General features: G+C 45.0%; 2 protein-coding genes across 12 annotated transcripts in view; both read right to left on the minus strand.

The window, feature by feature from the left end:
* RBM5 (RNA binding motif protein 5) overlaps positions 1-6155 on the minus strand; it is a 34015-nt gene extending 27860 nt beyond the window's left edge. The window contains exons 1-4 of one of the 2 annotated variants that reach the window (XM_060204643.1): positions 6015-6155; positions 5067-5255; positions 1525-1690; positions 245-400 (exon numbers count right to left, since the gene is read on the minus strand). In XM_060204643.1, the coding sequence (XP_060060626.1) occupies positions 245-400; positions 1525-1690; positions 5067-5083 (339 nt within the window). In that variant the 5' untranslated portion in view covers positions 5084-5255; positions 6015-6155. The remainder of the gene's footprint in view (positions 1-244; positions 401-1524; positions 1691-5066; positions 5256-6014) is intronic. The other variant, XM_060204644.1, reaches the window with a different exon arrangement.
* An 11645-nt stretch (positions 6156-17800) lies between these two features.
* The window catches only part of RBM6 (RNA binding motif protein 6), a 105561-nt gene continuing 95934 nt past the window's right edge, over positions 17801-27427 (minus strand). For 9 of the 10 annotated variants that reach the window (XM_060204713.1, XM_060204712.1, XM_060204717.1 and 6 more), the window contains 4 exons: positions 25758-25832; positions 24738-24817; positions 20389-20518; positions 17801-18039 (listed from right to left, as the gene is read on the minus strand). In XM_060204713.1, the coding sequence (XP_060060696.1) occupies positions 17914-18039; positions 20389-20518; positions 24738-24817; positions 25758-25832 (411 nt within the window). In that variant the 3' untranslated portion in view covers positions 17801-17913. The remainder of the gene's footprint in view (positions 18040-20388; positions 20519-24737; positions 24818-25757; positions 25833-27427) is intronic. The other variant, XM_016190070.2, reaches the window with a different exon arrangement.

Consider the following 27427-nt stretch of genomic DNA (forward strand, 5'->3'; position numbering starts at 1 on the left):
AGCAGGTTAAATGCACATGGCACAAAGCGCAAGGACTGGCTTAAGGATTCCAGTTCAAGCCCCCGGCTCCCCACCTGCAGGGGAGTTGCTTTGCAGGTGTCTGTCTTCCCCTCCTCTCTCCATTTCTCTCTGTCCTATCTAACAACAATGACATCACCACCAACAATAATAGCTACAACAATAAAACAACAAGGGCAATAGGAAATGAGTAAATATTAAAAAAAAAAAAATTGTTTTCCCTTACGTCGCTCTCCGTAATGGTTATGGGAAGGCCACGCAGCATGATGGTCTTGCTCTCCCTCTCATCACTGATGTCATGCCTATAGTCATGCTCGCCATAGTCACCATCTGAATGGTAGCCATCTTCAGATCGGTCACTGTTTCTTCTTTCACGTTCTCTCTGATTAACAATAAAAAAAAAAACTACAATTAATATTACACTGCATTTGTATTATAACCTTTGATCCAGGCACTCCACCACTAGGAATTTATCTCTAGGAACAAAGCCCATATAAGAACAATGATGCTCATAGTGGTGTTTTCTAAAAGAAAACAAAACTGGCAACAAACACTTAATTCAGGAAGAATGGTAAGCAACTAACATCCTGTATGACAACACACAATGAAAGACTATATATAGACTATGCATGTCCATGGAAGAGAATATGATTAAAAAAGCTACTCTTTAGGGACCAGGAGGTGGCGCACCTGGATAAGTGCTTACATTACAGTGTGCAAGGATACAGGTTCAAACTCCTGGTCCCCACCTGCAGGAAGCATCTTCCCCACCCTTCTCAATTTCTATATCCAACAATAAATATTTTTTAAAAAAAATAAAGCTACTCTTTAACAATCAGAGGTCTAGGCTTCCTTAGATAATTAGATAATTCATGAATTGGGGAGCACCCAATAATCAAGCAGGAAAGTCACAGGAATGATTACAGTGCCTATAGCACACAATTGGGGTAGTGCTATGCCGCAATCACCCCTTTTTGGAACGGCAATGACACCTATCTTATAGGCTACAGTGAGCCCTGAGGCAGTTCCCCTACAGAGAGTGCCTGGTACATGGTGAACACTACATAACCCACTCAGTTTTATAAGGTTCAATTTACTTTTTTTTTATATTTACTTATTTATTCCCTTGTTACCCCCCCCCTTTTTAATTGTTGCTGTTATTGATGTCATCATTGTTGGATAGGACAGAGAGAAATGGAGAGGAGGGGAAGACAGAAGGGGAGAGAAAGATAGACACCTGCAGACCTGCTTCATCGCCTGTGAAGCGACTCCCCCTGCAGGTGGGGAGCCGGGGGTTCGAACCAGGATCCTTATGCTGGTCCTTGCGCTTTGCGCCACATGCGCTTAACCACCTGCACAACTGTCTGACTCACGGTTCAATTTACTTTTAAGGGTTATAGGAAAGTGTATGTGTTCCAAGAATCCTGGAGGTTTTGGGCCTCTGATAATAATTCTAATATGACAATAATAACTCATAATTCTAATATGACAGATGCTGCCACTTACCTCTGGGCTGTCATAGTCTCGGTAGTCATCGTATCTATCGCCCCTCCGATCATCACTAGACCTTTTGTAATCTGAATCCCTCCGCCTGCTTCTGGAGTCACGATCGTCACGATCATCCCTGTCTATGATGGAGCCGTACCTTCCACTACGCTCTGTTCTACTTACTCTGTCAAGAAAAATAATCTTATCAATAAATAAATCTTGAGACCCCCACCAAAAAATATTTCTGATTAACAATAATAAGAACAATCAGTGGAAAGGAATCTACATCTGTAGATGCATAAATTGTCAGAAATTCATGCTAAAACTGAAAATACAGCTGTCACCTGTTTGGGTTTTTTATTTATTTGGGGGAGGGTATTAATATTTTTTATTTTTTTATATATTTATTTATTCCCTTTTGTTGTCCTTGTTGTTTTATTGTTGTAGTGGGTATTAATATTTTAAAAACATTCATTTCCATGAGAGAGAACAGGAGAAAGAGACCAGATCAATGCTCAGTTAGCTGTGGCATAAGGTGATGCTGGAGACCGAACCCAAGGAAATCTAACTATGCATGTCTGGTACACCAACACTTAGCTATCTCCCCCAGCTGGGCTTTTTAAATTTTATTTTTAAATACTTATTCCCTTTTGTTGCCCTTGTTTTATTGTGTAGTTATTGTTTTTGTTATTGATGCCATCGTTGTTGTATAGGACAGAGAAATAGAGAGAGATGGGGAGGACAGAAGGGTAGAGAAAGATAGACATCTGCAGACCTGCTTCACCGCTTGTGTAGCGACGCCCCTGCAAGTGGGGAGCTGGAGGCTCAAATCAGGATCCTTACTCTGGTCTTTGCTCTTTGCACCACCTGTGCTTAACCTGCTGTGCTACTGCCCAACTCCCCCCAGCTGGGCTTAATTACACACACTGCCACTTCATGCAGACCTGGGGACTGAACCCAAGGTCTCCTACTTGCAAGGCATGTGTTCAATTTCTCTACAATCCCAGTCCCTGGATTTCATATCTTTTTTTTTTTTTTTTTTTTGCCTCCGGAGTTATTGCTGGGGCTCAGTGCCCACACCACAAATCCACTGGTCCTGGAGGCTATTTTTTCCCCCTTTGTTGCCCTTGTTTATCATTGTTATTATTGTTGTTGTTATTGCTGTCGTTTAGTTGTTGGATAGGACAGAGAGAAATAGGGAGAGGAGAGGAAGACAAGAGGGGGAAAGAAAGACACCTGCAGACCTGTTTCACTGCCTGTGAAGTGACTCCCCCGCAGGTGGGAAGCTGGAGGCTTGAACCAGGCTGGTCCTTGTGCTTCGTGCCATGTGTGCTTAACCTGCTGTGCTACTGCCTGGCCCCCAATTATTAGCTTTTAATCCAATTTCAAAGGAAAATTTTATTTTTTGGCCTTCAGGGTTATTGGTGGGGCTTGGTGCTTGCACCACGAATCCTCTGCTTCTAGAGGCTATTTTTTCCCTTTTGTTGCCCATGTTTTATTGTTGTTGTGGTTATTATCATTGTTGTTGTTATTGGAAAATGTATTCTAAATCATTCATTTTCTTGGCTTTTAAAAATATGTATTTTTATTTATTATTTCATAGAGACAGAAAGAAACTGGGGGAGGAGGAGGGAGAGTCACCTGCAGCCCTGCTTCACCACTCATGAAGCTGTTCCCCTGCAGGTGGGGACCTGGGGCTTGAACCTGGGTCTTTGTACACTGCAATGTGTGTGCTTAATAGGCGAGCCATTTTCAAAGGTCTCACACAATTGGGTACTGGCCCAACAACTCACATGACTTGACCCAAACCCTCCCACCCCCAGCAAGAAAACCAACAACCTACTTCTTGTATTCCAACTAGCACTGCCAGAGAACATTATTTTCTGTAAATGTTTTGTTTTACTACTGTACCAGCCAGCACTGGGCTTCACAGGAAAAGCTCACAATAGGCTTAAACTCAACTAACTAGACAAATATTTCAAAAAGTTATTTATTGCATTTATAAAATCACTGTGTAAGAAAAAGGCAAGAACAACATGTATACAGGACCTCATTCAGAGGATAAAAAACAAAAATAAATGTAAAACCATTTCAGTATGGTGATGAGACCCTAAGAGAGTAAATGCTAAATCAGACTGCTAGCACAGCATTCAAACAATGGTTATCAGGGGAAAATTACATTTCTTGAGTTTTCAGGGCCATTAATTTGATCGTCACGGTGACTAAGGGCAACAGGAAGACAGGTGTGTGAATGAAGGCTGTGTGCTCGAGTCCAACTTTGAATGAGAGCCCAAACACAGCAACAGCAGCCAATGCCCTTACTATAATGCTCCACTAAAGCTGAGAGTCTTCTGATGACTATCTTTTTACTCGCTTCTTGGTTAGAGACAGAAAGCAAAAGGAAGAGGGAGACAGACACTTGCAGAGCAGCGCTTCGCTGCTTGTGAAACCTCCCCCTCTCGTGCAGGGTAATGTGCACCACCACCCTGCCGCCTTCGTACTTTTTGGTGCAGAATGGGGCAGAAAGCACAATAGTTATGCAAACAGGTGCCTGATGTGGCTAGGTTCCAGGATCAGTCCCTCACACCACAAGCCAGAGCTAGGAATTGCCCCAGTAAAAACCCAAACAAATAAAAAATGTAAGTCATAAGGGGCCAGGCGGTGGTGCACCTGATTAAGCACACACAATATTCAGTGCACAAGGTCGCAGGTTCAAGCCCTTGGTCCCCACCCGCAGGTGGAGGGGGGAGCTGGATGGGTGAAGCAGGGCTGCAGGTGTCTCTGTCCAATGTCCCCCCTCAACTTGTCTCTATCCAATAATAATGTTAAAAATCAAGTTTTTTTTAAAGAAAACAAAAATATATATCCCATAATCCAGTTTCTCAGTTCTGGAAATCTGAATCACGGGACTATCTTGGAGAAAGTAACAAGAATAAGGACCCACTGACCGATTACTAGCATAAGGTACTGAGCAAAGTGCCGGCTTAAACGCTGCCGGGAACCGGGCGACTTAGCCCATCTGGCCTCCTCTGCCCGGCTCCCAGCTTTCCGTCAAGGCTACCCTAGCTAAGGCTTTCCTCGGACACTCCCCGGCTTCCTCACTCAGCTGTGCGCGTGGGGGCGGGAACACCACCGCAGGGGCTCGGGCCCCAGACACTCACTCGGGCGGCTGATTGAAAAAACGATCATAGACAGCGGTCTGGGGGTGGCGCAGTGCAGGAAAAGAGTGCTGGACTCGGTGATGTTCGGGCTCACTCTCTCTCCTGTCCCTCCCGTTAATGAATAAAATGTAAAACAACTGTAGCCTTTATTCCCCACAACAACAACAACTGTAGCGTTTATTCCCCACAACAACTGTAGCGTTTATTCCCAACAACAACTGTAGCGTTTATTCCCCACAACAACAACTGTAGCGTTTATTCCCCACAACAACAACAACTGTAGCGTTTATTCCCCACAACAACAACTGTGACGTTTATTCCCCACAACAACAACAACTGTAGCGTTTACCCCCCACCGCAGAGTTGCGGGGAAGGCGCCGACCGACCGCAGGGACTTACCGCTTGTCCGAGCCCATGATCCTGAGGAGAGCGCGCCCGGCGCTCCGTGTTCGGGTCTCTCTTCCCCCTGCGGAAGGAGCGGGAGACACGGCCCGGGCTGGCGAGGCGTCCGACGGCCCAGGCGCGCGGACGGAAGCTCACCCGGATGCCAGGGAGGCGGCCAACTGTCCGCAGGAGACCCGGCCGCGCCTGCGGGAGGAGCGGGAGGAGCGGGAGGCCGCGCCGGCTTCCACAGAGGCCCCGGGGCTCGCGCACATCTGCCGCCCCTGCGGCCGCCGCTGGGCTGCGAGGCCAAAAAAAAAAGGCGGCGGCCGCTCTGAGGCCCGGCCGGCGGCGGCGCGGTTTGCTGACTGACGGCGACGGCGCTCGCCACAACGCCCGTCAGGACAAACGGCACCGCGAACGCGAGTCCAAAAACAGATAAATAGAAATAACCTCACAGAACACCACAACTCCTGAGGAGAAAGACGCCGAGCCGGCAGCCAAACCACCAGAGCGAGACGCCCCGGGCCGGGGAAAGGCTCCCGCAGGGCCCGGAGCCTCCGCCGGGCGTCGCAGCCGAGATGGCGGCGCGGCGGCCCGCACGGCCGGCTCTCGCGAGCGGCTCCCCGCGCCGCCCGCCCGCCCGCCCGTCGCCCGCACCCCGGGGCTCTCGGAGAGGGCGGGTCCCCACGCAGCGGCCGGACGCCGACGGTGAGAAGCGCCGCGGAGCGGGCGACGGCCCCCGTCACTTGCTCCTGAGGCGGCGGAGACACCTGGCGGCAGACTCCTCGCGCCCCGAGCGCTCGCGGCCGCGGAGAGGAGGGCCCGGCCCTCAGACGCCTCGGGAGTCTGGGCTCCGGGAGAGGCGGAGGGGCGGTCGGCCGGCGCCCGCGGCGAGCACAGAGGCTCCACAGGGCCCGGCCCGAGAGCAGAAGCCACCCGGCGCTGCGGCCGCCGCGCACTTACCCCCGAAGACGGACCGAAGGAGCCGCAGTAGCGGTCTTACGCCCCAGAATCTCCAACAGGGTACCGCCGCTTCACAAAATGGCGCCCCGCCGACGGCCGTCTCCTCCCCACAATGCCTCGCGCCCAGCCCCGCCCCCGCCCCCGGCTTCCGAGCGAGCGGCCAATTAACGGACGCGCCCTGCCGCGCGGAGGCTGCTGGGAGGCGTGGGGGCTGGGCAGCCTGTCACTCGGCTGGATGTTTCTTCAGGGCCGCCTGCGAGTGGCCAGACTCACTTTAGCAGACTACATTTTTAAAAGAATTTTACTTGAGAGCCGGGCGGTGGCGCAGCGGGTTAAGCGCAGGCGGCGCAGAGCGCAGGGACCGGCGTGAGGATCCCGGTTCGAGCCCCGGCTCCCCACCTGCAGGGGAGTCGCTTCCCAGGCGGTGAAGCAGGTCTGCAGGTGTCTGTCTGTCTCTCCCCCTCTCTGTCTCCCCCTCCTCTCTCCATTTCTCTCTGTCCTAGCCAACAATGACATCAATAACAACAATAATAACCACAAAGCTACAACAAGGGCAACAAAAGGGGGGAGAAATGGCCTCCAGGAGCGGTGGATTCATGGTGCAGGCACCGAGCCCGGCAATAACCCTGGAGGCGAAAAACTAAAATAAAAAGTTCCCGGGGGGGTCGGGCGGTGGCGCAGCGGGTTAAGCGCAGGTGGCAGAAGGAAGGGGGAGGGGCGGGGGACACGGCGTAACTGTTACTCGAACAAGACTTCTGCCTGAGTCTCTGGGTCCGAGGTTCAAACCCCAGTCACACCATAAATCCGAGCTGAGCAGTGCTCTCTCCCAATAAAAGGAGAGACAGAGAGACACCTGCAATACCGACTGCCCACTCATAAAGCTTTCCCTCTGCACGTGGCGACCGGGAGCTTGAACCTGGGTCCTTGTGCATGGTATTACCTGCACTGAACCAGGTGCACCACCACCCGGCCCCAGCATGTCATTTGTTAAAAAAAATATTTGTTAAAAAATATTTGTTAAAAAAAATATTAATTTATTCCCTTTTATTGCCCTTGTTGTTTTCTTGATGTCATTGTTTTTGGATAGGACAGAGAGAAATGGAGAGAGGAGGGGACGACAGGGGGAGAGAAAGACAGACACCTGCAGACCTGCTTCACCGCCTGGGAAGCGACTCCCCTGCAGGTGGGGTGCCGGGGGCTCGAACCAGGATCCTCACGCCGGTCCTTGCGCCACCTGCGCTTAACCCGCTGCGCTACCAACCAGCCCCCAAAGGGAGTATTTTTTTAAAAAATTAATTAAAAAAAAAGTTGATGGGGGGCCAGGCGGTGGCGCACCTGGTTAAGTGCAGACATTACAGTGCCCAAGGATCCAGGTTCAATCCCTGGTCCCCACCTGCAGGGGCAAAGCTTCACGAGTGAAGCAGGTCTGCAGGTTTCTCTTTCTCTCTTCCGCACTATTCCCCCTCCCCTTACAATTTCTGTCTCTATACAAAATCAATAAAAATTTTAAAAAGTTGATTCCAAAATGTGGCCTGAAAATCATAAAATATTAAGAAAGAGAAGAAAAAGACTCTCATGCCAGAGGCTCCAAGGTTCCAGATTTAATACACAGCCCTGCCATAAGCCAGAGCTGAGCAGAGCAGTGCTCTGGTCTCTGTATCTTTCTCTATCATTAAAGTAATATATCTCTATCTATATATATATATATATACTTTATTTACGTATGGGTGTAGCCCAAGAGGTGATGGTGCAGTGAGTATAAAGCATTGGGCTCTCAAGCAGGAGGTCCCCAGTTCAATCCCTGGCAGCACATGTACCAGAGTGATGTCTGGTTCTTTTTCTCTCTATCCTCCTATCTTTCTCATTCATTCATAAATAAATAAAACCTAGAAAAAATAAAAAGGGGTCAGGCAGTGGCGCAGTGCGTTAACCGCACGTGGTGCAAAGCGCAAGGACCGGGCGTAAGGATCCCGGTTTGAACCCCCAGCTCCCCACCTGCAGGGGAGTCGTTTCACAGGCGGTGAAGCAGGTCTGCAGGTGTCTATCTTTCTCTCCCCTTCTCTGTCTTCCCCTCCTCTCTCCATTTCTCTCTGTCATATCCAACAACAATAATAATATTAACAGCAACAATAAACAAGGACAACAAAAGGGAAAAAATGGCCTCCAGGAGCAGTGGATTCGTAGTACAGGTGCTGAACCCCAGTAATAACCCCGAAGGCAAAAAAAAAAAAAATGAAACAAGCAAACAAACAAACAAAGTCTTTCGCATGGCAAGGTCTGAATTTGGGACTTCAGGCCTCCCTGGTATTTGCATATCCATCGTGTTATCTTCCCACACAAGAATCTGCCAGTCTTGAAAACACAAGTAGAACCTGAAATGGAATTGGCATATCACACCAAAGTAAAAGACTCTGGGGTGGGTGGGTGGGTGGGGAGAATCCATGAAGGATGATAAATGACATAGTGGGGGTTGTATTGTTAAATTGGAATCTGGGGAATGTTATGCATGTACAAACTATTGTATTTACTGTTGAATGTAAAACATTAAAAAAAAAAAAAAAGAATCTGCCAGTCTGAGTAACCATTAGCATCAGCCTACATCGCTCTTACTCTATCACTGACTCCTGACATCATGGGAGATGGCCCAGTGGTGACATCACTGAACTTCAATGTGCCAGAGCAAGATTCTTGGTCTTTCTCTCTCCTCACTCTCATGTTAAGATTATTTTTCCCCCTTTTTATTTAGTAATGAGAGGGACAAAGAGAATCAGACATGACTCTGGTACATGTGCTACCAGGGATTAAACTCATGCTTGAAAACCCAAAATTTTATTCACAGTACCAACACCTGGACCACAGAAAGTAAATATAAAAAAAAAAAAAAATCGATCCACAGCGAAATGTGTTGCAGGACTTGACTGAATGAGACCCTGGGTTTGCTCCGTGGTACTGAGTAAGCTGAGGCTGACCACTCTTGACTTTTTTCTTCCCCCGAGTCGTCAGTGCTTTACCCCTCCTGGTAAACTTTTCAGATACAGAGACAGAGGCAGAGAAGAGAGGGAGAGACATTACAGAACTGAAGCTTACCCTAGTGGGGCAGGGGCCAGACTCAAACCTGGGTCTGGGTCACGGGCACAATAAAGCAGATACACTCCCAGATGAGTTATTTTGCTTCCCCTAAAACAGCCAAAGTAATGCTCCCTCCAGTTCTATTTTTACTAGATAGTACAGAGAGAAATTGAGAGGGGAGATGGAGACTGAGATTAGTAGAGAAAGGGAGAGAGATACCTGGAGACTTGCTTCACCATTCTTGAAACATACTTCCTGCAGGTAGGGAGCAGGGGCTTGAACTTGGGTCCTTGCACATCTTACTATGTACGCTCAACAAGGTGCACCACCAACCGCCCTTCAAAGTAATGCTTTTGAAGCTTGTTTTCAACAGCAAAATGTCTATTAAAGTGGTCAAATAGGGGCAAGGTGGTGGTTAAGAACTCACATTAAAGTGCACAAGGACCCAGATTCAAACACCTGGTCCCCACCTGCATGGGGGAAGCTTCACAAGTGATGAAGCAGGGCTGCAGGTGTCTCTCTATCGCCTCTTCCTCTCTCAATTTCTCTCTGCTTCTATCCAACAATAAATAAAAATTTAAAAAATATATATTAAAAAAATAAAATAATAAAGTGGTAAAATTAGGCAAAACAAAAACAACCTAGTCATATCATGTCAGAGGTCTGAGTTGGGAAGGTCCTAGAAATCGACACAACCAGCCAATGACAAGTCCATGTAGGACCATCCCACTGGCTAGCCCATCACATAAACAGCGGGTGCCAATCTTCCCCAGTGAGGTAAGTCTCATAAGCACAGAAACCAACACTGGTCTTACTGTGCACCCCTGGTGACAAAAAAGAGGAGGCTGTAAAACGCTCTGTGTGATATGGTGGAAAATTAAAGATCAGAATAAAGTGCAGAGCTCCTTGGAAAGTGTTCAGTATAGAGAGGAAAACTGAGGTAACACAGGAGGTGTAAGGTCCTCAGCTAAGTCTGTGTGTGGCATTTGTATGCACCAGAGTAATGTTCTGATTCTCTCTCCTCCTTTCTCACACAATAAATATATCTTTTTTTTTTGGGGGGGGGGAATAAATAATTTTTTTTCTTCTGCTTCTTTATTTCTCTATTGAGGAATTAATGTTTTACATTCAACAGTAAATACAATAGTTTGTACATGCGTAACATTCCCCAGTTTCCCATTTAACAATACCCCAACTATGTCATTTATCATCCTTCATGGATCTGTATTCTCCCCACCCACCCACCCCAGAGTCTTTTACTTTGGTGCAATACGCCAATTCCATTTCAAGTTCTACTTGTGTTTTTTTCAACTTCAGCCTGAGAGTGAGATCATCCCATATTCATCCTTCTGTTTCTGACTTATTTCACTCAACATGATTTTTTCAAGGTCCATCCAAGATCCGCTGAAAACGGTGAAGTCACCATTTTTTATAGCTGAGTAGTATTCCATTGTGTATATAGACCACAACTTGCTCAGCCACTCATCTGTTGTTGGACACCTGGGTTGCTTCCAGGTTTTGGCTATTACAAATTGTGCTGCCAAGAACATATGTGTACACAGATCTTTTTGGATGGACGTGTTGGGTTCCTTAGGATCTATCCCCAGGAGAGGAATTGCAGGGTCATAGGGTAGGTCCATTTCTAGCCTTCTGAGAGTTCTCCAGACTGTTCTCCACAGAGGTTGGAACAATTGACATTCCCACCAGCAGTGCAGGAGGGTTCCTTTGACCCCATAACCTCTCCAGCATTTGCTGCTGTTGCCTTTTCTGATGTATGACATTCTCACAGGAATGAAGTGATATCTCATTGTTGTCTTTATTTGCACTTCTCTGACAATCAGAGACTTGGAGCATTTTTTCATGTGTTTCTTGGCCTTTTGGATCTCTTCTGTGGTGAATATTCTGTCCAAGTCCTCTCCCCATTTTTGGATGGGGTTATTTGTTGTCTTGTTGTTGAGTCTGGCAAGCTCTTTATATATGTTGGTTATTAAATTCTTGTCTGATGTATGGCATGTATCCCATTCGGTGAGGGGTCTCTTGGTTTGGGTAGTGGTTTCTTTTGCTGTCAAGAAGCTTTTTAATTTGATGTAGTCCCATAAGTTTATGCTTGTCTTAGTCTTCTTTGTAATTGGATTCATTTAATTGAAAATGTCTTTAAAATATATGCGGAAAAGAGTTCTGCCAATCTTTTCCTCTAAGTATTTTGATAGTTTGTGGTCTAACATCCAAGTCTTAGATCCACTTGGAATTTACTTTTGTATTTGGTGAAATACACTGATTCAGTTTCATTCTTCTGCATGTTTCAACCCATTGTTTCCAACACCATTTGTTGAAGAGACTCGGCTTTCCCCATGTAATAGTCTGGGCCCCTTTGTCAGATTAGATGTCCATAGGTGTGGGGCCTCATTTCTGGGCTCTCAATTCTATTCTACTGGTCAGTGTGTCTATTCATGTTCCAGTACCAAGCAGTTTTGATGACAATGGCCCTATGATACAGTTTGAGATATGGGAGTGTGATGCCTCCCGTTCTGTTCTTTTTTTCTCAAGATTGTTTTGGCAATTCTAGGTCTTTTCTGGTTCCAGATAAAATTTGTAGCATTTGTTCTATTCTCCTAAAAAATGTGCTTGGGATCTTGATGGGGATAGCATTAAATTTGTAGATGGCTCTGGGTAATATATTCATTTTGATGATGTTAATTCTTCCAACCCATGAACATGGAATATCTTTCCACTTCTTTGTGTCTTTTTCAATTTGAGTAGTGACTCATAATTTTCAGTATACAAGTCTTTCACTTCCTTGGTTAGATTTACTCCTAGATATTTTATTGTTTTTGCTGCTATAGTAAAAGGAATTGATTTCTGGATTTCAATTTCTTCTAACTTAGTGTTTGCATATAGCAATGCCACTGACTTTTGAATGCTAATTTTGTAGCCTGACACCTTACTGTAGTGCCTGATGATTTCCAAAAGCTTCTTGCTGGATTCCTTAGGTTTTTCCATGTATACTATCATGTCATCTGCAAATAAGGAGAGTTTGATTTCTTCTCTTCCAATCTGTATCCCTTGAATTCCTTGCTCCTGCCTGATTGCTATGGCAAGAACTTCCAACACTATGTTGAATAGTAATGGTGATAGTGGGCAGCCCTGTCTAGTACCTGATCTGAGTAGAAATGCTTCCAGTTTTTCACCATTGAGTATGATGGTGGCTGTAGGGTTGCTATATATAGACTCCACTATCTTCAGGAATTTTCCATCTATTCCCATTTTTTGTAGTGTTTTGATCAATCTTCTGGGAGACTTTTAAAAGTAGAGGTATTAGTTCTTCTTTGAAGGTTTTGTAGAATTCATTTGTAAAACCATCTGGTCCAGGACTTTTATTTTTGGGGAGATTTTTGATAACTGTTTCAATTTCATTAGCTGTGATGGGCCTGTTCATGTTATCCACCACTTCCTCTTTACTTAGTTTTGGAAGTTGGTAGGTATCTAGGAAATCGTCCATTTCTTCCAGGTTCTCTAGCTTGGTGGCATATAGTTGTTCATAGAAGCCTTGCATGGTATGTTGAATTTCTGCGGTGTCTGTTGTGATATCTCCTCTTTCATTTACTATCTGATTTATTTGGGTCTTCTCCCTTTTTTGTTTTGTGAGTCTGGCTAAAGGTTTGTCGATTTTGTTTACACTTTCGAAGAACCAACATTTACTTTCGTTGATCTTTTGTATGGTTTTTCCTATTCTCAATGTTATTTATTTCTGCCCTAACTTTAGTGATTTCTGACCTTCTCGTTGCTTTAGAGTTCCTTTGTTGTTCTTCTTCTAGGTCTTTAAGGTGTGCAATCAGACTGTTTATTTGTGCTTTTTCTTGTTTCCTAATGTGTGCTTGTATAGCTATGAACTTCCCTCTTAGGACTGCTTTAGCTGTGTCCCAAATATTTTGATAGCTTGTGTCTTCATTTTCATTGAAGTCTCGAAACATTTTGATTTTTTCCTTGATTTCCTCTTTGACCCAGAAGTTGTTAAGAAGTGTACTGTTGAGCTTCCACGTTTTGGGACTGTTACGCATCTTTTGTTGATTGCTAAGTGTTAGTTTAATTCCACTGTGGTCTGAGAAGATGCTTGGGATGATTTCAATGCTCTTGAATTGGCTGATGCTGTCTTTGTGGCCTAACATATGGTCTATCCTTGAGAATGACCCATGTGGATTTGAGTAAAATGTGTATTCCAGTTTCTTGGGATGAATGACTCTGAAAATGTCCAATACTTCTAGTTTATCTATCTCTTCATTTAGCTCCCTTATGTCTTTACTGATTTTCTGCCTGGATGATCTGTCAAGTTGAGAGAGTGGGGTGTTGAAGTCCCCTACTATGATTGTGTTACTATTAATATATTGCTGTAGCTCTTTCAGTAGAAGTTTGATGTATTTAGATGGCTTCTCATTGGGTGCATAGATGTTAATAAATGTTAAGTCCTCTTGATTGACTGATCCTCTGAGCATTAAGTAGTGTCCATTCCTATCTTTTTTAATCTTATCTATTTTAGTCTATCATGTCAGATATGAGAATAGCTGTTCCTGCCCTTTTTTGTGGGCCATTGGCTTGTACGATAGTTTTCCATCCTTTCACTGTAAGTCTGTGTTTGTCTTGTTGAGTTAGGTGGGTTTCCTGTAGACAGCATATTGTTGGATTGTGTTTTCTGATCCATCTTCCTACTCTGTGTCTTTTAATAGGTGAATTGAAGCCATTGACATTTATTGATATCAAAGCTTGAAGGTATTTTTTTTTAGTCTGTGCTTTTTTTTTAAAATATTTATTTATTTTCCCTTTTTGTTGCCCTTGTTTTTCATTGTTGTTGTAGTTATTATTGTTGTTGTTATTGATGTTGTCGCTGTTAGATAGGACAGAGAGAAATGGAGAGAGGAGGGGAAGACAGAGAGGGGGAGAGAAAGATAGACACCTGCAGACCTGCTTCACCACCTGTGAAGCAATTCCCCTACAGGTGGGGAGCCGGGGCTCGAACCGGGATCCTTACACGGGTCCTTGCGCTTTGCGCCACGTGCGCTTAACCCACTGCACTACTGCCCGACTCCCTGCTTGAAGGTATTTTAACGCCATTCTTGTAGAGTTTTAGAGTGTTTTGATATATGGCCTATTTGTGGTGGTGTGATTGTTTATAGGAGACCTTTCAGAACTTCTTTCAGGGCAGGCTTGGTGATGGTTGCTTCCTTCAACTGTTGCTTGCCTCCATCTAGTCTGAATGACAGTCTAGCAGGATATAGTGTTCTTGGCTGAAAGCCTTTCTCATTGAGCACTCGATAGATATCTTGCCATTCTCTTCTGGCCTGTAGTGTTTGTGTGGAGAAGTCTGCTGCTAATCTTATGGGTTTTCCTCTGTAGGTGACTCTTTTGTTTTTTCTCTTGCAGCCTTGAGGATCCTTTCTTTATCCTTATTCCTTTCCATTCTAAGTATGATATGTCTTGGTGTCTTTAGGTCTGGATTAATTCTGTTTGGGATCCTCTGGGCTTTCTCGAATCTTTATGTCTTTGATGTTGTCTAGACTAGGGAAGTTTTCAGCTATTATGGCCTGGAAAGTGCTTTCTTCCTCTTCTTCTCTTTCTTCCTCTGGTATGCCAATAATGCGTATATTGTTTCTTTTGAAGTCATCCCATAGGACTCTGTTGTTGTTTTCAGCATCTCTTAATCTCTTTTTGAGATCTCTTACTTCTTTTTTAGTTGTCTCTAATTCATCCTCAATCTTGCTAATTCTGTCTTCAGCCTCATTGATTCTATTCTCTCTGCCCTCTACTGTTTTCTGGAGTTCATCTATTTTGTTGCCCTGCTCTGATACTGTTTTAGTTTGTTCAGCTAGTTGCATTCTTAGCTCAGTGATTTCAGCTTTCAGCTCTCTAATAACCATGAGATAATTAGTATTTTCTTCCATATTCTCATTTGTTGTTCCTGTATTTCTGATTACAATTTTTTCTAATTCTTTACTCACTCTTGTTATTATTTCCTTAGCTAATGTTTGGATGTCGAACTCGTTGTTTTGTGCTTCACCCTCTGGAGGACTTTTAGCTGGACTCTTGTTCTAGTTCGAGTCTCCAATATTTTTTCTTGTTGTTTTAACCATTTTATATATTATGTTATGAGTTCCCTTTATCAGTACTTTTCAAATTCTTGATCACTATTGCCTGGATTGACTTGTGTCTAAGTAAGTTAATTAAAGGGTTCACAGTGGTGGAAGTTAACAGTTATTTCAATCCCTGAGTTGGAGCTCAGTGGTTTAAAAGCCTTTTTTTTTTTCTTCCCTGTAGGCTATGGGAGCCTGAGGGCTTTTAAACTATCAATAGGCTTTTAGCTTAATCACTGACTCCTGACCAAGAGATAAAGCAGGGTGTGGCAGAGATAATCCAGTGGTTATGCAAAGAGACTTTCACAGCCCCTCAGTTATGCCACCGAGGTATTAGGTCTTCTCCTGAGTTTCCTGGTTAGATCTCTGTCCCCTGGTGTCCCTCCCTGTCGCTGCTCCAGATTCTGAGGGTAGTAGCAATGGAGACTCAGAGTTGCACTTGGCGAGTCTCTGGGGAGTCCTCTCCTCCCTTAAGCTGTCCCCTTGTTGGTGGAGCAGACTGGAGGTGGTGTCTCAACTGATAAACTGCTCAACTGTTAGCAGTCACTTAATCTCTCCTTAGTCTCCTCTCTCCTCTCTGTCACCAGCCATGCGTGTTTGGACTCACCGGTGATTTACTGGGTTCCTGTGGTCATTCTAGTCCTGTCTTGTTTCGGTCCCGGGTGGTCTCCTTTGGTATTCCTAGTTGATCGAGGAGAGGGGAGGGGAGGGGAGGGGAAGGGAGGGGAGGGGAGGGGAGAGAAAGCAATCTGCTGCTCGTAGCTCCCTAAATATATCTTTTAAAAATCTTTGCACCACAACAAGGGCAACAAAATGGGAAAAATAGCCTCCAGGATCAGTGGAATTTTAGTGCTGACACTAAGCCATAGTGATAATCCTGGAGGCAAAATAAAATAAAATAAAAATAAAAACTTGGGGGGAGGGGAGTTGCAGGCAGTGGCACATGGTTTAAGGACACATAATACGCTGACAGGACAGATGGGGGGGGGGGAGAGACCTGCGGCACTGCTTCACTACTTGCAACACTTTTTGCCCCTGCAAGTAGGGCTGAGGGCTTGAAACTACATCCTTAGGCATTGCAATGTGTGATCAATCAGCTGAGCCACCACCTGGCCCTTCATAAATACTTAATTTAATTTATTAAATTATCTTTATTTATTTATTGGATAGACAGCCAGAAATCAAGAGGGAAGAGCGTGACAGAGGAGAGAGACAGAGAGACACCTGCAACACTACTTAACCTCTTGCAAAGCTTTGCCCTGTAGGTGGGGACCGGGGTCTTAAACTTGTGTCCTTGTGCAAAGCAACGTTCGCTCAGCCAGGTGCGCCACCACCGGGCCCCTATTTTTTCATTTCAATTATATTTATTTATTTGTTAGAGACAGCCAGAAATTGAGAGGGAAAGGGTGCTAGAAAGGGAGAGAGACAGAGAGAGACCTGCAACATAGCTCTACCAATCAGGAAGCTTCCCTCCTGCAGGTGGGGACCTGCTGGGATAGCCTGAGGGTGCTTCTTCCCGAGCAAGTGCTCTCTGGGTTGGAGAGAACTCCACTGGAGCCTACCTAGGCTGCTCCATGGGAGAGGGATCAGGAACTTCTGCTGGCCTTCCAAGTGTGTTTTATCAGAAGAGCAGCTGTATTTATACTCGCCAAGTAGGGTGGAAACAGGATGTGACATAGAGAGGGTGGAGTGAAAAGAGAGTGGTGGAAAAACAGGGTATGACTAGGCGAGGGGGCGGAGCAAAAGGAGAGTTAAAAACAGTGGGGATTAAACCAATGCCCTGCAGGCAGGGTGGTTCTTAGGTAACAGTGGTTATGTAAATAGACTGCGTTTAAGCAGGGAGAAGCTGGCAGAAGCTGGGGTACTGTACTGCCCAACAGGGACCGGTTGGTCCTTGCACATTTTAACGTGTGCTCAACCAGATGTGCTATCATCTGGCCCCAATATATACATATACATATATATTCCCAATATATACTTTTAAAACATAGAGAGACAGACAGGGGAGAGAGATAGATATCACAGCACCAAAGTTTCCTTCAGTGTGGTAGTGGCCAGGCTTGAACCGGTGAGCTATTCTACCAGCATTAAATATACACACCTTAGAAAATAAATAAATAGGGGACCAGGCAGTGGTACACCTGGTTGATCATGGAAATTATAGTGTGCAAGGACCCAGGTTCAAGCCCCGGGGCCCCACCTGCAGGGGGAAAACTTCACATGCGGTGTAGTAGGGCTGCAGGTGTATCTCTGTCTCTCCCCCTCTATTTTCCCCTTCCCCTCTCAATTTCTGTCTCTATCCAATAATAAACAAAAACATTTAAAAAAAGTTAATAAATACATAAAGTTCTCATTCTGTCCCTCTTCCTTGTAACAATGGGAAAATTAAAGGGGGGGGGGCCTTAGGGAAAGCTACTCAGGGAAATATGTTTAGCCTCTCTTGTTAACAAATGAAAACAAACAAGACCCCATTTTCCTATTTCAGATTTGGAAAATAGTTTAGTGTCATCTCAGAAGGACTCAAGCCAAAGTATTCTCTCCCACCTACCAGTCCCACTGCTACCGATTTACAGGAGAAAAATATACCAACAAAAATCACATTGAAAAAAAGTTTATTTAAAAAAGTTCTAGCAGCAAGAACAGTAACAAAACAAAAGAGAGACAAATGAAAGGAGGAGGTCGTAACCTACAGGACAGCTCTCCACCCTCTAATCAAGTTCTTTATACCGAGCAAACATAACTCTTCGGACTGCATCCCGGTATGTCTCATTGGACTGTCTCTTGCTGGTTCTTCCTGGAGTTCCCACACTGGGTCCCTTCATAAGGCCTTCAGCCTGCAAAATAAAGATAAGGAAGAAGCTCCATGAATGAGTTAGTCTCAGGGCTAGACTCTGAACGCAAGCATGTCTACGCCAGTAAGTAGCGTGGCATCAGAGTTGGAGGAATGTTTCTCTCATCAGTCACTGCAGTGCAAAAGCCGCACACGCGACACCACTATTCCTGACTGATTTTATCACTGTTTTCGCAGGAGTCAAGAAATAGAGAAGGGGCGGGAGTCAGCATAATGGTTATGCAAAGAGACTCTCATACCTGAGGCTCCAAGGCTCCAAAGTCTCAGGTTCAATCCCCCACACCACAAGCCAGAGCTGAGCAGTGCTCTGGTAAAGAAAGAAAAAAAGAAAGGAAGGAAGGAAGGAAAGAAAAAAGGAAAGAAAGAGAGAAGGAAGCAGAGAAGCAATCAGTAGCTAGAACTCCCACCTTCTGTACCCCAAAAAGAATTCTGGTCCATAAGCCCAAAGAGGGGTGAAAATGATAGGGGAATATGACCAAGAGGCTCTGAACCCTAACTCCACCAGGACTCATAACATCTGTCACCAGGAGTCTTTGTGTTTATACCATCACTGAAAGGGAAGAGCATCTGGAAAACACCATCACAAGTCAGGCACTATTTCACCGATCAAAGAGAGGAAAAAGAACATTTGGAAGTAGTAATAGGCAAAGAGAAAGTCAAGGTAGGCCCTTAGAAGTGAATAAAAATGGGATATATATATGCCCCCCCTCCTGCTCATTATTTGTGATCTGTCGAGAATGATTACATTTTCCATTGGACGGGGATGGAGATACAGAACTCTGGTGGTGGGAACAGTGTTGAATTCTACTCCCATTTTAATTTTACAAATCAATATTAACACATACACACACACCGAAAAGAGAAGGAAGGAAGAAAAAAACAAAAAAAGCCAGTCATTTGGGGTGGTTATATAGACTCCCATGCCTGAGGCTTTAAAGTCCCAGGTTCAGGGAGTCGGGCGGTAGCGCAGTGGGTTAAGTGCAGGTGGCGCAAAGTGCAAGGACCAGTGTAAGGATCCTGGTTCGAGCCCCCGACTCCCCATCTGCAGGGGAGTCGCTTCCCAGGTGATGAAGCAGGTCTGCAGGTGTGTTTCTCTCCCCCTCCTCTCTCCATTTCTCTCTGTCCTAACAGCGACGACATCAACAATAACAACTACAACAACAATGAGAAACAAGGGCAACAAAAGAGAAAATAAATAAATACATACAAAAAATAAAGTCCCAGGTTCAATCCTCTGTACCACCTGAACAGTGCTGGGGGGAGGGGGCGCGATGAAGAGAAAGAGCATAAGAAGGAGAGAAAGGGAGGACAGCGTCCCAGCATGGCCCCCCAGCTGCAGAGCTCCCTCGGCGCCAGGTGTTCACAGGTGGCGGTGGAGCAAGTCTGAGCCTCCAAGCATGGAGAGGCATATGCTCTACTGGGTGAGTTATCTCCCACTCCCCTGGGATGTTTAATTATTAGGTAAACACCAGGACTGGAAAGACAGTACATGGTAATGCAAAAACACTTTGATGCCCGAGGCTCGGAGGTCCCAGGTTCAATTCCCAGCACCTCTGTATGCCAGAACTAAGTAGTGCTCTGGACTCTATCTCTTAAAAAAAAAAAAAAAAAAAGTATAAAAAATAGCATAATGGTGATACAAAGAGACTCTCATCCCCGAGGCTCCAAAGTCCCAGGTTCAATCCCCCTTACCACCGTAAGTCAGAGCTGAGTAGTGCTCTGGCAAAAAGAAAAAAGAAAATAAGCACTCAAGATATGAGTAAGATAGACCACGATTTCAAAGGTGTAGTATTCAACAGCAGAGATACAAGATTCTGTTGCGGGAGGGAGAGACAGCTAATAGCTATGCAAAAGACTCTGGTGCCTGAAGCTCAAAGACCCAGGTTTGATTTCCAGCACCACCGTAAGCCGGAAGTAACTAGAGCTCTGGTTAAAAAGAAAAGAGAAAGAAAGCTTCTGTGGGAAAGAGAAGTTCATCTCCTAAAATTGGCATTTTCAGATGGGAACTAAAGCCACAGAGATGGACAGTGTTCCCTTTATCCCTTGCTCTCTCTCGCCTTCCTGAGAACCAGGATTGACTTCATACTCAAATTTTAGCCATCAAAGTAAGACCTCGAATGATCTATCACTCAGAGATACTGGTACACCTTTCATTTCTGGCTGCCTGACCTTATTCTTTAAGTCAATTCTTCACTCTCAAACTATCTGATAAGTCAAGAGCTACAGACTCCTCAGCCACCGTGCGCTCCATCAGCAGTGGGGAAAAAAAAAAAAAAAAAAAATCAATATATTGCAGACTCATGTCACCCCAACAAGATGGAAACCATTTCACCTCCTCTGCTGAAGCCAATCCAGGATGGCCACATCCAAGACCTGTCCCTTTCCTCCAGCCGGCGGCCTGCTGGACACCGCCTCCTTTGTTGCTATTGTCCATACTTTCTTTATCGACAGCTTTATGATCACTAAAAAAAGAAGCAGACAGACTTAGACACTATCACTTTTGTGAGGAAGAGAGAATGAGAGGAGGGAAAGCGAAAGAACATCTCTTAGCTTTGGCATAAGGTGTTGATGGGCCTCAGGCATGCAAGTTGGTGCTCTGACAGACTTAGCTACCTCAGTGGTCCAGTGCTTGCTTCTTTAGGTCAGAAACTTGGGAGCTCAGGCCTCTCTCTAGGGAAGGTATATTTTCACAAAAAGGCAAGTTATAGGTATCTGATTTCTTTCATTTTTTTTCTTTTAGATTTTCATTTATTTTATTATAAGAAAGACCAGAGTAAATCCTGCAGTCTATCAACTGAGAAACCTCTATAGAGGCAGAAAAAATATGTATGATAGAGACAGAGAGAAGCTGAGAGGGAAGGAGATAGAGAGGGGGTGAGAGAGACACCTGCAGCACTACTTCTCCCTGCAGGTGGGGACCAGGGGCTTCAACCTGGGTCCTTGTGCACTGTAATGTGTGTGCTCAACCAGGTGCGCCACTACTCAGCCCCTAGGAGCAAATTTCTATTTGCAAAGGTTGTTTTGGCGATGGGGTAGTAAATGGTGACTGGTGACTGATGTGCACAAATAGAAGATCAATTTGGGGGGTCGGGTGGCAGCACAGTGGATTAAGCGCACATGGTGTGAAGTGCAAGGACTGGCACAAGGATCCCGGTTTGAGCCCCCGGCTCCCCACCTGCAGGCAGTGAAGCAAGTCTGCAGGTGTCTGTCTTTCTCTCCCCCTGTCTGTCTTCTCCTCCTCTCTCCATTTCTCTCTGTCCTATCTAACAACGACGAGATCAATAACAACAATAATAACTACAACAATAAAACAACAAGGGCAACAAAAGGGAATAAATAAATAAAATAAAGTAAAATAAAAACAAGTTCAATTTGGTGGTATGGTAAGACAGGAAGCAATGCTTAATTAGGAAAACAGTTACTAAAGAGATGTAGTAGATAAAGAAGGAAAACTGGGTGAGAACAAGTAGGTGGTGATGCTGGACACCACTGCCTGAAACAGGACTGTGGGAGGCTTAGCAGGCCTTCACTAGAGGGGAGCCTGAGTGCACTCACCATGAGGAGCCGAGTATATTTAGGAGGGGAGAGGGCATGCCCTGGAGGTCAATGGAAATAGGCAGAGCTCAGAAAACAAAACTGACTGGGAATGGAATCACAGAACTGTTAGCCTCAGGCTGAAGGAGACAGCTTAATGGTGATGGAAAAACAACTTTCACGTCTAAGGCACCAAAGTCCCAGGTTCAATCCCCAGCACCATAACCAGAGCTGAGTAGTGCTCTGGTTAGAAAAAAGAAAAAAACAAAAACAAAAAGACCTTCTTAGTGATGGCTAAGAACTTAGATATCTTAGTAGTCCCAAATCAAGAGGTAGAACAGAGAGAATAAAGGAGTCTGAGGACAGAGTCCTGGAGAACAGACGGCAGCACAAGACAAGTATGAGTAACGGGAAAGAAAACTAGAAAGGGTCAGAGCTAGCAGAACGTGGTTAGACTAGAGCAAGATCTCTCTCTGTACTCAGCTCAACTGAATCAGGACTATCTTCCTCATCTTCACCTTTATCCTACTCTACTAGATATCAAACTGTATTAATTTTAAAAAATAATAAAATAACACTGAAACTATTCAATGTGGTGAGGGTCAAACTTGGACCTATGTCTTGTACATAGCAAAGCAGTACAGTATCCAAGTAAGCTATTTTGCTAGTCCCTACCTTGGCTTTTTAAAAAAGCTATAAACAGAGCAGGATAAAGACATCAGTTACTGTATATAGTAAGAATTTATGTTTCAGGAGTCGGGCGGTGGCGCAGCGGGTTAAGTGCACGTGGCGCAAAGTGCAAGGACTGACAAGTAAGGATCCTGGTTCGAGCCCCCGGCTCCCCACCTGCAGGGGAGTCGCTTCACAGGCGGTGAAGCAGGTCTGCTGGTGTCTATCGCTCTCTCCCCCTCTCTGTCTTCCCCCCTCCTCTCTCCATTTCTCTCTGTCCTATCCAACAACAAGGACATCATCAACAACAATAACTACAACAATAAAACAAGGTCAACAAAAGGGAATATTAAAAAAAAAAAGAAATTATTTTACACACACACACACACACACACACACACACACACACACAAACACAATTTATTTTTCATGAAAGCTTTCAGAGATCACCCAGCAGAGTAAACATTTAACAAGGTGAGAGGAACTGGGTTTAAGGTCCTAGTCCCTAAGTTGGAGTGGGCTGGGGGTTGGGGGCAAGCTTCATGAGCAGTGCTGCAGGTGTCTCTCCTCTCTCTCTCTCTCTCTCTCGCTTCACAGGCGGCACAGCAGGTCTGCAGGTGTCTGTGTTTTTCTCCCCCCGTCTTCCCCTCCTCTCTCCATTTCTCTGTCCTATCCAACAACAAGGACATCATCAACAACAATAATAATAATAACCACAATAACAACTTAAAAAAAATCAAGGGCAACAAATGGGAACATAAATAATTTTTGAAAATTTAATAAAATAATTTCATAATCTACCACTACCTAAAACAAGTCCACTGCTCTTTCTTTTTCCTTATTTCCCATCAGAGTCTCACACCTGCACTATTTCACTGCTCCCAGAAGATTCTTCTTTTTTTTGTTGTTAGTTTCAGACATACAGAGAGAGACAGGAAGAGAGCAAGAGTAAGGAGAAGCAGTGCAGATAGGTAAGACTCTCATCCCAGAGGCTCCAAAGTTCCAGGTTCAACCCCACCACACCACCGAAAGCCAGAGCTAAGCAGTGCTCCGGTCAAAAAGGAAAAAAAAAAAAAAAAAAAAAAAAAAACTTGAAAGAGAGAGAGAGAGGAGACACCATAGAATCATTCTGCAGCACTGTTGATGAAATCTCCCTTGGTGTTACGCATGTAGTACTGGCGGCTGAAAGCTGGGTCTTCCTGGTTACTGGAATTATATCAGTTTCCTGGCACTCAAAGAATATGTATTTCATCTGTTAGTTCAGCTTCATTTCCTGTCACTTAGCAAAATGGGAGAGACAGCATAATGGCTATGCAAAAAACTTTCATGACTGAGGCTCCAAAGTCCCAAGTTCAATCTCCACACTACCATATTCCAGAGTTGAGCAGTTCTGGTAAAAATTGATTCATTTACTTTTTATTTTTTAAATATTTATTACTCTGACACATGTATGTCAGGGACAGAATTTAGGATATCAAGCTTTATCCACTGCACTATCTCCCAAGTCCTAGAAATAATACACAGATGAATGACAACTAGTAAATTGTACAAATTACCGAGCTCAAGGACCCAAGCTCAAGCCCCTGGCCGCCCCACCTACCGGCAATTCTTTTTCTCTCCTAATCTGTCTCCATCATAATTTAATAAACACAAATTATTACAAAATAATAAATAAATAAATAAAAAGGACCCAGGGCTGGGGAAATAGTGTATTTGTTAAGAAAATAATATTCACTCCTGAGGCTATGAGGGCCCAGGTTCAATCTCAAGCCCTACCATAAACCAGAGTTAAGAGGTGCTCTGGTATACACACACACACACACACACACACACACACACACACACTCCAGTACCCATCAAGCTACTTAAACCTTCTCAAGTGCAGCATTCTAGGAGTCAGCCAAGTAGGTAAAGAGTCAGACAAGAAAATATGAGGCTCCAAGTTTGATCCCTGACATGCTAGAGTGATGCTCTAGATAACCCCCCCTTCCTTTTATTTATGAGGGGGTGAAAAGGAGGGAGAGAGAGAGAGAGAGAGTGAGAGAGCACACCAGAGGATCACTCTGGCATGTGGTGCTGGGGACCTAACTCAGGACCTCCTGCTTCAGAGTTCCAAGGCGCCACCTATCCACTGCGCCACCTCTCTTGGGCTGCAAATAAATGTTTAGTATTATTATTTTTAATTGATTTTTATCTGACAGTACAGAGAGGGATTGAGGAGGGATGGGAAGATGGAGGAGGAGAACCTCTGATCAGTTAAAGCAGTCCACCTTAGATGCAAGCAACACACATTATCTATAAATGCAGGTGGTCAAAAGGCTGGGGTAAACTGCACACTCAAGGAAGCTGGGAAGAACCTGCTCCGGATGCCTTTGCTCTCTGGGAGGAAGAAAAGCAGCAGCAGCAGCACAGGTGGAGAGTTAGAGGCGGCCCTCCAGTCGGCCTTCAAGTCTGGGCTGCGTGGAACGCCTGGCTTACCTGTCAGCTTCCCTGGAGTATTTACTTCGTTTCCTTTCTGGAGAGTCCCTGCGATCATTTCCTCTTTCTTTAAACCTTCCCTGTTAGTAAGAAGATGAACAGACCTGTGATTCCCACTTGGGGTGGTTGGGGCTGGGGAAGTCTCACTTACTTCTAGATCTTCTGATGTGAAGGGAGTTCGACTGGTAACTCCTACAGTCTCTAACTTCTTCACACACTCTTCTTGGCAAGTGGAGGCTTGCAAAGCAGAAGCAATGATATCTGACTAGCGTAGCTGGGAATATACTGGTACAGCTCTTGTGAGGAAGTGCTTGCCACAGGCCTCCATAGCTGTGTCACTCAAGAGCTGACTAACCATGTGGCAGAGCTCGCAAATCCATTAAGCTCTTACACTAAGCTATTTCTTCCCTGTCCGACACTCATTCCTCTTCACCAACTTTCAAAGGCAAGAAAGAGCAACACTACTTATCTGACCTCCTTAGAGACTGAAAAAACTTAAGTGAGGTATAATTTATAAAGTATATTCACTTGGCAGAGGACCTAGTGGGGGTTCTATTGTTATGTGGAATGAGAAAATGTTATTCATGTACAAACATTGTATTTACTGTCGACTGTAAAACATCAATCCCCCAATAAAGAAATTATATATATATTTTCACTTGGGACCAGGTGGTGGAACACCTGGTTGAGTGTACGTTATAATGCACAAGGACCTGGGTTTAAGCCCCTGGACTCTACCTGCAGAGGGAAAGCTTCACAATTGGTGAAGCCGGTCTGCAAGTGTCTATCTACTCCTTTCTATCTCCTCTCCCCCTCAATTTCTGGCTGTCTCTATCCAACAAAAAAGATAATTAAAAAAAAAAATCACTTTAATGTAGTTGGATTGAGTTTTTAAAATGTGTATGCCATCTTCTAGGGTCTCTGTTCTGTCCTCTTGTAAGGAGGGATCAGCACATGCTACAAGTTCTACAACAGACAGCAAAAAGACTGGGCCAAGGAATAAGTGGCGGCCAAGCTTACCTCCCGTTCTCTCCTCTCCAGGTAGGCTAGCTCCTGCTCAGACTGCTTTATCTTCCGATGGATTTCCAGGTTTTGCTGAGAAGGAAGAGAAGCCTTATGGCTAGAGGTCTAGAAAAAGTGGTCCTAAAGAGCTCTCTAGGTTTCTCCCAATCACTACTCCCTTCCGTGGTCAACCCCTGCAGATAAGCATCCACAGCTTTAGGTTTACCAATGGAGGCGCAGTTTTAATGCAGAGATTACTACTTATGTGTTAAGGCACGAGAGAGAACTCCATTCTAGTTTTCCAAAGACGTAGAAAATGCAAATCTGGTGTATATCTCAACCCAAAGGAAAAATGATGGGAGCGGAAATGAGCACACCAGTGGAGAGATCCGCACATGCTCACAGGCTTTGCCAACCACTGCCACCACCCACCATTTTCAGATACTGTTCACTCTTTCAAGACCCCAGAAAAACATGAAATGGAAGCCCACAGTCCTGGAAGGATAGACAGACTGTTCTGAGAGTTCTATACCCACTAGGTATGGCTCCACTACAGGCTGTCCCTAGGCATAAACAAGAGACTTAAGAGCTGTAGAGACAGCATAGTGATTATGCAAAAGATCTTCTTTTTTAAATGTTAAAAATTTTTAAAATACATATTTATTTTTATTTTCCCTTTTGTTGCCTTTGTTGTTTTTGTTGTTACTGATGTCGTCATTGTTGGATAGGACAGAGAGAAATGGAGAGAGGAGGGGAGACAGAGAGGGGGAGAGACAGACAGACATCTGCAGACCTGCTTCACCGCTTATGAAGTGACTCCTCTGTAGGTGGGAAACCAGGGGCTTGAACCGGGATCCTTACACAGGTCCTTGCACTTCATGCCATGTGCACTTAACCTGCTGCGCTACCGCCCGGCCCCCTATGCAAAAGATCTTCATGTCTGAGGCTCTGAGGTTCCAGGTTCAATCCCCAGCACCACCATAAATCACCATAAACCAGAACTGAGCAGTGTTCTGGTCTGTCTCTCTCTGCATGTGGGCAGCAGGGGCTGGAACCCAGATCCTTGCACTTAGTTTTGTTTTTTTTTTAAAACATTCATTTATTTCCTTTTGTTGCCCTTGTTGTTTTGTTGTTGTAGTTATTATTATTGATATTTGTTGGGCATTAAACTAGCTCCCCCCTGCTCCACTGCTGATAGTGTGATCTATTTACATAATCACTGTTTTGCCTGAGACCCGCCCTGCCTGCAGGGTATTGGTTAATTCCATTGGTTAGAACCTTCAACAGCTGCTATGGAAGCTTTCTACCTTCACACTCTTTTCTCCACTCCCTCTCCTAGCCATTTCCTTTTCCCACTTGTCATTTCCGGTTTCTAAAATATAAAAAGCATGGTCTCTGATCAATAAAGGCATTGTGCATTGCATTCCCACTCCGTCACGGGTTCCTGGTCTCTCTCCCATGAAGCTAGCCCGGTAGATGTTTTCGTTGTTGAATAGGACAGAGAGAAATGGAGAGAGGAGGGGAAGACAGAGGGGGAGAGAAAGATGAACACCTGCAGACCCGCTTCACCGCCTGCCTGTGAAGCAACTACCCTGCAGGTGGGGAGCCTGGGGCTCGAACCGGGATACTTAAGCCAGTCCTTGCGCTTTGTGCAACCTGCGCTTAACCCGCTGTGCTACGGCCCGGCT

Source organism: Erinaceus europaeus, chromosome 12, assembly GCF_950295315.1.
Source record: "Erinaceus europaeus chromosome 12, mEriEur2.1, whole genome shotgun sequence".
NCBI lineage: Eukaryota > Metazoa > Chordata > Mammalia > Eulipotyphla > Erinaceidae > Erinaceus > Erinaceus europaeus.